At 40.4% G+C, this 13,010-nt stretch overlaps 1 protein-coding gene across 3 annotated transcripts; it reads right to left on the bottom strand.

The window, feature by feature from the left end:
- Nucleotides 1-1,987: 1,987 nt before the first annotated feature.
- mpp3b (MAGUK p55 scaffold protein 3b) lies at nt 1,988-11,359 on the bottom strand. Of its 3 annotated transcripts, XM_030774208.1 has the most exons (19): nt 11,323-11,359; nt 10,949-11,067; nt 10,761-10,838; nt 10,312-10,392; nt 9,627-9,764; nt 9,097-9,178; nt 8,263-8,348; nt 8,042-8,116; nt 7,672-7,868; nt 7,352-7,416; nt 6,504-6,524; nt 5,088-5,129; nt 4,541-4,606; nt 3,974-4,135; nt 3,674-3,754; nt 3,155-3,248; nt 2,946-3,054; nt 2,599-2,727; nt 1,988-2,450 (listed from the first exon to the last, which is right to left on the bottom strand). In XM_030774208.1, exons 1-19 carry the CDS (start codon nt 11,357-11,359, stop codon nt 2,271-2,273), a joined length of 1,842 nt encoding a protein of 613 aa, XP_030630068.1. In that variant the 3' UTR covers nt 1,988-2,270. The 3 variants fall into 3 exon arrangements, with proteins under 3 accessions (XP_030630068.1, XP_030630070.1, XP_030630069.1); XM_030774210.1 differs by lacking the exon at nt 4,541-4,606; XM_030774209.1 differs by lacking the exons at nt 4,541-4,606; nt 5,088-5,129; nt 6,504-6,524 and having other exon boundaries at nt 3,974-4,134; nt 7,291-7,416.
- Between the last annotated feature and the right edge of the window lie 1,651 nt (nt 11,360-13,010).

The following is a 13,010-nucleotide window of genomic DNA, read 5'->3' as shown; positions in this document are numbered from 1 at the left end:
AGATAATGTTGGCGTGTTGTCAGCCCTAATAACTGTCAGACTAATTCTCCTTTACACAGAAAATCAGTGTATTGCAACAAGCCAGTGATCAACAAAAAGAAGTAAGTGATTCATTAATAATGACAAAATGCTTTTTGGAAATGTTGACGCTTGTCATAAATTGTACTCCAGGTCAGAGTGAGCAGAGAGCAGCTGAGCACTCTATGACTTTTTTTTAATGGCACTTTTTTAGGCATCTGGAGTCAATGAACTGAAGTAGACCTGGAGCTGGCCAGCTGTCAGGGCATGCTTAAGCGTGGGCAGCGTTGCCTTGTGCGACAATATTTGCACAGCTATTGCAGGGAAAGCCTACATGCAAAAATAAACTAGAGAAATGAACTGGCAAGCTACAGACAACCAGAACTAGAGTGATGAGCCAGAAATATCTGGAATGAATTTTTCGTGTAACGCACGTAGTGTATTTTAATACTGGATCTATTTGAACTGACCCTCTTGTCTATGATGTCTAACTTTGGCTACTGATCACTGTCCGTGTTAATGGAAGACCATTCATGAAGCTTGCCAATAGAATGAACAGCACAAAGACAAGCCAAAACAAGTGTGCAGCGTATGCCATATGAAGAAAACCTTGGTCCCTGATAAAAGAAGGAACATTTTATTTGTAATGTGGGCAAAAGTAATGTTTTCAATGCGGTCATGCAGTACTTGTTATGAAACAAGTCAGCTTGTCATGAGTTAACCACTCTTTATGCATGTCAAAAGCTTCAAAATAAAAACTGCGGGTGGGATTTACAGAAGTTGTCATCTGTATAAATATGCAGCACTCATAACCAATGACAAATCTCATGATCGATGTATAACCAGTTTTGTCCCAACACTGTCAGAGTAACAGGTTTTGTGCAAGTTAAAAAATAATCTTTTTTGCACAGATCCTCTCCTGTTTTTTTGGGGTTTTTTTTTTTTCATTATCTGGATCGTGAAGGTTTGAGTGAAACTTTGAAAGTAACCATCACATTGGTCCAATACTGCCACCTAGTGCTGGGTGTCTACTTAAAGGAACACTGTGGATGACGGAGTGGTAGCGTCATTACATAATTGTTTAATGATGCAAGACTAAAACCGTTCCTCTGTGCTTTTATGGAAATATTTTGCCCAATCTGAAGAGACTATCTCACCGTAGTTCTCTAGTATTCCTTTATTAGATTTCTAATCTCCTCACAAACAAATATAAAAATAAGGGTAATCCAGTCACCATAAAGATACACAGTAATAGAGAAAACAGGTACAGCTCAAAAAACAGCTCTTATCTAACAAAGGAAAAAATATAAGAGATTTCCAGCTTGCAAGAGTTTAAAAATATACAGCATACATTCAACAACAACAACAACAACAACAACAAAAATTCCCAAGGCATAAACATTCATAATGTGTGATAGTATCAATACAGAAGAAGTCAATTATGTAACATGCCTTCTGATATAATGTTGTTTCTTGTCTTTCATTACCTCTACGATGTAGATTATATTATCCCACCAGTCTGCTACTGGGAGTGTAAACAGACCTTTTTTTGTTCTTGTTTGTACAACACATGTACAAAAAACATCACGAATAAACAACAACAACAACAAAAACAAAACAAACAAACAAACAAAAAAAAAGATAAACCTCTAAATTTTAGTATGACCTAGGGTTGTTGCCTGTGTTATTGTTTTTACAGCCATTCAGAATATATACAGTCAGATGACATTCTGTGAATCCAAATATCCTACATTAACAAGCAGAATTTGAAGGATCCCTTTCAATGAACAGTTTGTAAATGAGTTCTAGTAAATGTCCTGTTTATTTTATTGGTGACAAGACAATGGAAAACCTGAGTGAAAACTGTTTGGCATTAGGATTACACTCTGATAGCCCCCATCTGAATTGCATTTTTGATCCTTTCCATATTCAGCGGATACAGCACAATACACGATGAAGAGAACACAGAGTTCAGTAAGAGAGCTGTAAGGGGCATCATCCATCACTGACATCACATTGAGAATCAACCGATAACTTCCAAAGTTTTACAATACGATATGAAAAGGTCTTGCGGAATGTTCCTGAAGCTCTCCACTGTGTACAAACACTACAAGTACTGACTTTGAGATGAAAATTTGAGAGAAATAATGTTGGTTTTGACAGAAGCTGTGTGATCATTGGCAAGTCACCGCACCGTGTTGGTGACCGTAGTGATAGATTCTGACAGTTTTGGAGAAATGAAGGTGAGGATATCAGGTCCTGACCCAGCTTACAGGCACCCACTGGGGCTCCCTCTCTAGCCTCTCCAAAATATTCCTCAACTCCATGCACGCGCTGGCTGAGTCTTCCTTCACCAGAACACGATCCGCCAAGTGACCATACTGCTCATCCATCTGCTCGGCCGACAGATGCATCTCTTGGAGGTCTTCGTCCTTCATGTGAGCAAAAAGAGAAAAACAGAGGATGCAAAGAGAGCAGAATATGAAGACAAAGCGTATTGTTTCATATGGAAGCAGGTGATTGTTATATCCTACTGCTGAATCTCAGATTGATGGAAATGCGTGTGCTGGTGAACTCTACCGTGAGATGACCGTTGTCGCCCCCTCCTGGTGAGGTTGCTGCACTGCGATGCCGGCGGATCTCTGGGATACGGGGCTTAACAAAGATTACATAGGGCTTAAATTCTGCTGTACGAAGGATTTTCAGGGCCTGAAAATCAGAAAGGGGCATATAAGGACCATGTGAGGAGCAAATGATCATCTATCCCAGTTGAAGAATGATGTGATGACCACAGACCTAATCATAAATATTAGTCATTTAACCATGTTTACTTCAAAGTGTGATAATCAGCAGCGTTCTGAAATCTATATCTAACTGTGATTGTACTATGATGAAATGTAGCCTCCATGTCCTGTCGGTACACTCACATCTGGCTGCACGTCCACTAGACACAGTTTATTTTTGGCCAGCACGCTCCGAATGGACTCCAGACTTGTCCCATACTGGTTATCCTTATACTCCCCATACTCAATAAACCTGGAGAAAAAGAATGCTTTTTAATTCACTGAGAAATTAATTTTGATGAACCACAAATCAAATATACTTTTTAATGTGTGAATGTGTCAGGGTGATATACTTGTTGTTTTGGATATCTGTCTCAAATGCCTGTTTGGAAATGAAGTGATACTCCACACCCTCCTTCTCATGGCTTTTCCTGGGCCTTGTGGTGTCTGTGAGGACACAACAGCACAGCATCGCTAAGCTACCATCACCGTAAATTGGAGTAGACATTGGCATAGTTATAGAAAGTAGGATTAAACTAAGGAAACCCTACCTATCTACAGATAGTGGAACAAGAGAGAATTATCTCAATACACGAGACCCATGTAAGCCAGTCTCAGAAGCCAGATGACTCACCCATTTCACATGACGTTAGGTTAGAAAAATAAACATGTTAGCACAGCACCGTGCTATGGTGCAAGCACATTGACGCATAGTGGATATTTCTGACCTCAGCTGATCTTGAATCATAGGGCAAATATCACTTTGATGTGCCAGCCAGTGCAGGTGGGTGGGGGGGGGGGGTAGTAATGGGGCGTGGGCAGGGTGTTTCTTTGGATGTCTGATATTGTGACAGTTTTAAAAGCTTACTCACGTGGCACGGCAACTCCATAGCGATGAGGATTCTCAGCTATCACCTTCTGTTTGAGCTCATTAATCCGTGCACCAAGAGAACCTACACAGAGTCAGGGATACACGGATCACGGTAACCAATGATGTAAAACTCCATTTAAAATGAAGCACCGTCATAGGGCGCTCAAAATGCTGAAAACAGCTGTGACCGTGTGGCCGTATTTAACAGTACGTATGTGCACAGTGAATGTGTTTGCACTTTGTATTTATTTATTCATCTCTCAAATGCAGGCTTTCTCTCAAAGACCAGAATCAGCTGTACCTATCAGCACAACCAGCCGTGGTTTTTCATTGGGACGAGGCTGGTAACGTGTCACTTCCTCATAGATCAGGAACTCTGACTCTCCAGAGTCCAGGGGCTGAGACTCTCCGGTCGTACCCTGATGGTCCTTACGACTCAGCCTGAAGCTTCTCCTGAGACCAGCTGAGGTCCAGTGATAAGATCACACACACAGAGTATAGCAAAAGGAGAATGAAAGAACTGCTACAAATTGGTAAAATGTGTAACATTATTACTGTAAAACAATACAGCATACAAATTGACATTAGATTAATTTGAAGTGTACAAATATAGAGGTACAGGTCAGAGGATGTGAAATATAACCCAAGATTATGTGGTCTTTTGGCTTTATAGTAATTTTTCATATCCAGTTTTATTGGATGTCTCACTCTCCATTATATATATGTGTATATATATATATATATATAAAAGATCTATTCCTAATACTTCAAAGATGAATTAAACTGAGACAAGATGCGAATAAATTAAATGTTTTCTATCTGCCACTCAAGGAGAAGCACTATATATTTAGAAATCTGGAGCTGGTACCTGAGTAAAACTCCCAGGAAAAAGCTTGGCCACAGGAGGGAGCCACCGCCTTACACTTGGGAGAAACTACAACTAATGTTAGACCATCACACAGCCAGCTTAATTGTTTTTTTTTTTTTTAAAGACCAGCACAAAGTCACAGCCATGCTGGAGTGTGTGTGTGTGTGTGTGTGTGTGTGTGTGTGTGTGTGTGCAAAGTGACTAGAAGCAAAATCCCTCTTAATCACAGAAGCAGTGAGCTCCCCCAAGCATCAAGTAAGCCACATAGACAACGAAAAAAAGGCCTGGACAGTGTACACACGCCCCGGTTGCAAATGACAGAAGCCAAAGCCCAGAGTCACAAGCAGAACGACGAGTTTTATTAGAGTGCTCTGCTATTAGAGTGATGAGCTCTGTGAGGGTCACCATAGGTGTGAAAATTAAATTTTCAAAATAGCTCCAAATAGAAAAACTCAAAGTGCCCAAATGACCACAGCACATCTAAAGCAGTTACACTGCCACAAGCGGCATTCACTGTGTTTCTGTATGAGGCGGCGTATGCTCTCACCTATGTGTTGTCCACTGACATTGCTCTCATTGTCACAGTCCTCTGCAGGGAGGGAGGCAAGGGGAAAAGAAAGGATCAGATGAGGAGAAGCGCGGAGGAGGAGAATGACAGGGAGCGACCGCATATCTCTCATTTAGTCAGAAATAGATGAAATGCCATTGTTGTCTCTGCAGGCGTGGCAATAAAATTAAGACGGTTGAAAGTCTCTCATAGCTAAAAGTTCAGCGTCTGTTAACTTGCCAAAGGATAGAGTTACCTCTCTCAGGAAGCAAGCACTTTTTAAAAGATTCCATATCATCTGTTAACGGTCACGACAAATCAGTGAATGTTAACAGAGGGTTTTCAAAATACAAAATAGAAGCAATTGCTACTCTGTTTTGCATTCACCAATGGCAGCAGCCTATGTTTATCCCCTGCAGAGTGCTGAAGTGTACCAGACTGTGAAAGGCATAGCCAATGCAATAATTCACCATCTGGCTACGTGGGAGGCGAGGATCAGGGGCTCAGGAGGGGCAGATTAGTGGCAAAAGGGAGGAGAGACAGCAACAGCAAATAGGATTGGTGATGTTTTGATAGCTTGATAGGATAGGTGTGTAAGAGCGGAGTTTCAAACATCAAGTTGTCTGAATGTTACAGAATCTCAGCCTCGCTGCTTGACCGTTCAGAAGTTTGGCTTCTGGGGGCCCACTGATTGGACGGTGAACATTTCATTCGTTTGGCATGCTCCTTTTTTTTTGTTGTTGTTGTGTTATTTTTTTTTTTTTTTCTTTACAGCAAAATCAGTTCTTGTGTACAATCTGTGTCTAAGTCAGCCATCATTTCACACAATCATGATTTTCAGGATTTCAACATGCTGTTTGGAACACTTTTGTTATATTCTCCCATTGAAGTTTGTGTAAAGAGCAAGCTGACCCTCTGTTGACATATGGGCCCTTTTCAACAACTACGTTCGTGGGATTAAATTGTAAACATGGCTTTTCTGATGATTTATGTTACTTCAGCTGCCCAGCGTCTTTTGTTGTTAGCATTTTCAAAGCTAGTAATTACATCAATGTTTATCTTTCCCAACTGAGACTAAAAATATCTTGACCATCCCCTCTTGAAGACCAATTTTTTTCTTCTTCTTCTTTCATTTTACCAATTTGACATTTAAAAAATCATTTCCTTGAAAAATTCTTTGTTGACACAGCTACCACCCTGCTGGCACTGTAAATCAATGCAGTTTTGAGAACATTCTGAACATGAGCAATTTGGGAAAAATAAATAAAAAATCTAAAAGCTAAACAATCCATTTGTTTGAGAAACTGTCCGAGCAATAGACAAACGCAGAGGTTAAAAGTAGCCCATAAATCAAAAAGAGTGAACTTTTTTTTAAAGCTTTTACTGTGTATACTGTTCAGTGTCTGAACCACTTACCCCTCTCACAGGTTTGATCATCTGAGGCAAGCAGAAAGCAAACACACATGACATGACTGAAATGGGCAAGATTACACATTAGTACCTGAAAAGTTGAAAAAAATTGGCACTGACACAGAAGGTATTTTAAATTAAAAAATCTCTGAATTTACAAAGACTGGAGTCTTCTCTACAGTGTTTATTTGTGTGCATGTGTGTGTGTGTGTGTTGTGTGTGTGTGTGTGTGTGTGTGTGGGTGCGCGTGCGCGTGTGTGTGTGTGTGAAAGAGAGAGACAGAGACAGAGAGAGAGTGTGTGTGTGTGTGTGTGTGTGTGTGTGTGTATGTGAAAGAGAGAGAGGGAGAGAGAGAGAGAGAGAGAGAGAGAGAGAGAGAGAGAGAGTGTGTGAGGGAGAGAGAGAGACTCTGCACACCCCCCACCAAAAAATGCATAAAAATAATACATAAACTGGGTCAAATGACTGACACAGATTAAAAAAAATATTCAGCGGCAAGGTTTGACAGCGGGGGATTAATATCTGGGAATGTTCTGTAAAACACAGCATGTCTCTCTGTTTTTGGTATCACATGGAAAGATCATATATTGTTGAACTTTTGTTGTCTCTGTGGATGAGCAGAAAGGCAGTGCCATCAGATTAAAAATACGAAAAGGCACAGGTGATCCTGGCCTGTCTGTAACGGCTGTTCTGCTCAAGCCACGGCTCAGAGATGTGAAAAAATAAAATCTGAATGGCTGCTCTAATTTATCTGAAAACTTTATTGTTTAAATGGTCTTGTAGCATTGAGTTGAATTTGATATTAGTAACAAAAATTTTGGACGATAATGTAAGTTGAGTATTGAAAGACTTACATGTGGGACTTTTAACTGGTTTAGGACCCTGGTAAGTGCCCATTTTCATTCTATGCAACAGTCGTCTACGGAAAAACGATAAGAGAAGATGAGACAGTATTCAAATCTAAAATGCTCTTAGATGCTAATATTAACATTTAAGAAGCTACATAGTCTTACAACGAAACTTAAAATTTGAAATTGAACACAAAAGGTTATTTGTAAAGCTATGATACTCTCGTTAAGAGCAAATCCTGATCCTGTTGTCTTCTGCTAAAGGACACATTGGCTGAGTGACAATATGATTTAGCAACTGTTTGCGGGGTTGCCCTTGTCCGTACCTCTGCTGGAACTGTCTGGAGGGGATGAGTCCGGCACGCAGGTTGCTATCGCCCACTCGTTTGGCCTGCCACCATGTAGGGTCATCTTGGCTCACCACTTGTAAGATATCACCACGCCGGAAAGAAAGTCCCGCCTCCTGACAGGGCGTGGCCTTATCCTCAAATGGAGAGTATTCAAATAGGGCTCTCAAATAAACCTTGTGAAGAACAGCAAGAAGAACAGAGAAAACTGAGTGAATATAGAAATACGTGATGAAAGGTTTATTCATGGTCGTTAAGGTAGAGGCTCAGTGTTCTAATCAACTACTCAGCATGACAGGAATGAGGTGTAAATTTTTTTGAAGAGATTTTATGTAGTGGTATTATTTACCTTACTCTCTCTCAGTTTGTCATCTTCTTTAATGGCAGGGATTATCTTCAAAGTGATGGAGCCTTGAGACTGTGACTGCAAGATAATGAGGAGAAAATAAACTTGCAATCATATTCCATAATTTTCTCTTGTAAACTAAAGTGTTGCTTGTGAAAATGACTGACTACTGCATTAAGTCGTTAATCATTCCTGTAAACAGAAGCACATAATTATGCACATACCAAAATTTGACTGATCTCATCCGGGCGTTTGTGTATGATGAGGTTTCCGTTGACCTCCCGAAGTTCATCTCCAACATGCACTAGTCCTGAGAGAATATTCGCATTCACAAACTATGTTCAAATATATATAATGCACCTAAGAGCCATTATATGAAGATGTCAAAATGTTTTCATTTAAAAGCCACAAACCACATGTTTATGAGGATGACTGGCGTGAATGTAAGTTTATACCCAACCATAAATAAACACAAACACTCAGTAAGACACACACACACACACACACACGCACACACACACACACACACACATGCACACACTCTTATTTCACCGCTCTTGATAAGGAAAATTTCCATGGCAACAGTGATGGCCAGTTCTGTATCTTATCATTGTAATCTGTAATCACAAGGCAGAGCCATAATCTGGGGGGATTTTATTCAATATTTGGTTTGCTGTTGCTAAAGTCTGGTGCTCAACTATAATGCAGTAAAACTGTATGGAATTCGGCAATCTTTCTGTAATCTCGAGCACTATGTCATTCTGAAATTTTACCATTTGGAATTTTTTTTCCATTCAGGTCTGAAAGCACAGCAGTAAAACTCACCAGCCACATCACAGGCCATCATTTGACACAACTGAATAAGCAGAGCTGTATTTTTTATATACTTGCATCCTCTGTGCAGGTTCTAAACACTGGGCAGTTTGACTTTAACGTGAATGGCTATGTGTCATCACGTGTTATGGTTATATCAAATCTGCTGATGGTGGACAGGAAAGTGAGTGACAGGGGAATGGGGGGTTGAGGGGACAGTTAGAGAGGGTTGAGTGGTCACTTACCACTGCGGTCAGCTGCCCCTCCCCTCATAATCCTGGCCACGATTATTGCCCCAGTTACTTCATCTCTGCGGATGGTCGCTCCCTGATCAAACAAAACACGCAAATACCAGTGAGGTCAAAGTAGTCCCCTCTCATTATCTGCAATGTTAATATTAGTATAGGCTATTTGTCTTAGCAAGGATACTGAGGCAAATAAAGATAAAGCTGGTGTTTTAGCCCTAAAATAAAAGAATCTCCTCTTTCCAAACATACTATCTATTGTATAAAAATATAATTATGAAAATGATCACAAATTTCTTTTAAAATTATTATTATTTATTTTTTTGTATAACACACATGGACAACACTATTATGCATCCCAGTTTGACGCTACATCACTGAGGTGTACTGTAACTACACACTAATGCAACATAATACTAAGCTGTTTTACACACAGCGACTATTGATGATATCTTGGTTTTTACTGTATCAGGCACATATTTATAAAATGATATGATTTGCTTGTGTGCCAAGCTCTTACTGGGACTCACCAGAGGCTCTTTGTTCTTAACCAGACGTACAATCTTCACTGACTCCTCCTCCAGCTCATCATCCAGGTCATCGGGCAATGGCGGCAGCACAGGGTCAAAGTTCTTCTGTGCCACTGTGTCATGCACAGCTAGCACAGCCTGGAAGGAACCCAAAGACATAAACACAAACCAAAAAAGGAATGAATGAGAGGGATTTCCTTAACCACACAGGATAAACTGCTTCAAAAATGCAGGGAAAACAAAGGATATGAAAAGATGGGGAGAAAGCGAATATGAGAGAGAGAGAGAGAGAGAGAGAGAGAGAGAGAGAAGGCCGGGGGGCATTTTTGAAATGAGTATGTCTAATTAAGAGGATATTAAAATATCATCTAAGCCTATTTCACCATGCACAATGCCATCAAATCATTTCTGTTTAAATCCAATCCCCCCGTGCCGCTCTTAATTACAGTAATCAAAGAAGAAAATCTCTATCTTAGCATTACATTTGTTTTGGAAGGGGGTGGGCTTTCATTCTGTGCCATTAATGATGATCCTCTATGTGTAAGAGGCATTGAACAGGCATGGACTGATGGTAGAATTACTAAACAGATACAGTAAGCCTGTCTTTGTGCATGTTTGTTTGTGTGTGTGTGCTTGTGTGTGTCTGTGTGCGTGTGCATGTGTGTGTGTGTGTGTGTATGTGTACCTTGACATGGGGGGCAGTTAGAAGCATTAACAGCTCTTTTTCATCACCTTCCAGGGGTCCATTCTGCAGCTCCTCTGCCACCTGTCAATCAATCACATCAGCAGCAAGTTGGACAAAATTACTGTATTTCAGCAGCCATTTCCAGGCATATGCTTGTACCATGCAACAGAAATTGCCCTCCTTTAAAAAAAAAAACCCGCCATAAGCCTGAGATTCTTGGCAGTAGCATTTAGGAATAGCTTTGGAACAGACTTTCGATTCTGCTCATAATGACATCCACTTGCCAAAGACATGCAGAGCAGGCTCCATTTGGCAACCATCTTGCAGTCAGAAGGATGCACAGATCCTTAGAGTACAGTATCATTATCCTACTAATCCACTCTCTTATCACGATACACGTTCAGGTAAAACATCATTCATTTTTAAGGAGCTAATAAGGTTATACTTACGTCCTCTGCTAGACAGGAGGCACTGTGAAACACTGGGGTTGGACTCTGCTGTTCGTATTGTCTTAGTCTGTCGTGGATCTACAGAGAAAGAGACCAGCGGTAAGTATAGACACGATGCAGACACAACACGCATCTGACCATTTAGAACCGTATACCGAAAAGGTGAGATTTTCTGTATGCTGATATACTTTCATTAGATAAGCGAGACTCCTCTCACTGAAGACCTCCCTCAGGAAAACTAGGCCCTCTTTATGGTTGGCATCAGGATGCAGCTGAGATGTGAGCAGGGCTAGCATCTCATGAAGTCCTACACAGCACGAAAGGAAAGAGGACACTGTGCATTTGCTCTCCACTGTAACACACTGTAACATCTGTTTTCCAACACATATAAATTAGCAGGGAACCGCATCCCTGGGACTGTCAGCTGGTGTTCATTTGACATGAATGTTCAACTGACACAGCTAATTTAACGTCAGTGGTGGAACGTGATACCGAAGTTGAAATGAATTGCATAGACTTTGACATTAATGGGACTAATATAACCACGGTAAATTGTCAGTACCTGTGCTAGGTGAGAGAACGGGCATGGTTTCTCTCATTTAAATACTGTAGAGGCTGAGGGAAAAAGCAGGTATTTCTTCTGAGTCCTTACTTCAGCTCATCTGACAACTCTGGGAGCTAAAGAAAGAAAAAAAAAAATCCATCTTATTCTAATCTGGCCTTATCGTACTCTCTCTCTCTCTCTCTCTCTCTCTCTCTCTCTCTCTCTCACACACACACAAACACATGCACACACACATGCACATACACATATACACACATACACACACAAGAATATATACTATGAACGAATGATTCTTTCTCAATAGGTATATAACAGTTAAGAGAAATACAGTGGCAAAAAGCACCCAACCTTAATTTATCGAATCTCATCCATTGACATGAGAATTCAATGCCATTAAGTCTTGCACATACATTCATTTGTATCAATGGGAATTAAACAATGCTATAAAATGTAAGCCATTATTTATTATAATCTGATATTAATATGAATCACAATGAAATATCCATATCCATGTGGACTTGTTCATTGTGAGGTCAGCGAAAATTTATGTAATGCCTAGATAAATACCTCAGTTGTCTTCAAATGCATTGTTAAGTATTAATGTTGCTTTTCAGAACAAAGGTTGCTCTGTAAACCAAACCACCTAGATAAGGTATCTTTTTACTGAGGGACTGCATATTTTTTCCCTGATGGTTTGCATAAATATAGAGGAGAAAAAGTGTGAAGTTAGTAGAAACCTGATCACTCCTGGTTGAAAAGACCCTCGAGAGCAACATTGCTCCCCGTTGACAACTACTGATCAATACTTTGATACTCACTTTGTGTGGAAAGCCAGTTACAAATAGAACTGTTTAATGCTTAATGTTTAATGATGATTCCTGTCTGCAAGACCATTTTTATTGGTTTTTTTGCCCAGAAGCCAAAATTGAAAATCTGAAAGCCATCTCTGTCGCTGAACCACTGCACAGAAACCCCCCCCCCCCCCCCCAACATTCCAGTCTATCTGCAAATCTGTAAATCCAAACGGCCATAAATGCATCCTTTATCGTTCTGCAATTGTTTTGATGCAATTTGCTTGCTATGATGACCAGTTTCCCGGAAAGGGTGCATTAGCCACAGACAAACGGGAGCGGCACTTTTCAGGCCAGTCCTGCAGCTACTTCTCTTCAGGGAAAACAGTGGATGCTCCACTTAATTCCACAAAAAGCAAGCAAGCAAGGGGCTGACTAAAATAACAATCAGACATTATGTAAGAAGAGATAAGAAAATCTTTTTTTTTTTTTCATCAGTTAAACAACAGAACGTTAAAATAGGAAACTCCACATTCAAGACATGTTTATATGCACCGTCAAAAAGTCAGAACCAAACAAAAAAAAAGGGCCTTTTGTTACTGTATGTGTGGTTTCGGTTCAGTCCCATTAAGATTTAGACTGCGGAGAAAGGGAGTAACTCATGCTGTAAAAAATTTAAAACAACTCGTAAAACAAAGAGAATTAAACAGATGGTAGGACCACTGTCATACAGTCTGAGCTTAGCTCCATTAACGAAGTGAAGTTTGGTTTTGAAATCCACTCTCTTCTACAGAGGCCTTTGCAGCAGCATTCTGCATGATATGCCCCCACCCACTGCCCCCCCCCTTTTTAGAAGACCCTTTAATCCATGATCCCTGACTCCCAATATCCTAT

Source organism: Chanos chanos, chromosome 5 (assembly GCF_902362185.1).
Source record: "Chanos chanos chromosome 5, fChaCha1.1, whole genome shotgun sequence".
NCBI lineage: Eukaryota > Metazoa > Chordata > Actinopteri > Gonorynchiformes > Chanidae > Chanos > Chanos chanos.
This window is presented reverse-complemented; position numbering and strand designations above follow the sequence as displayed.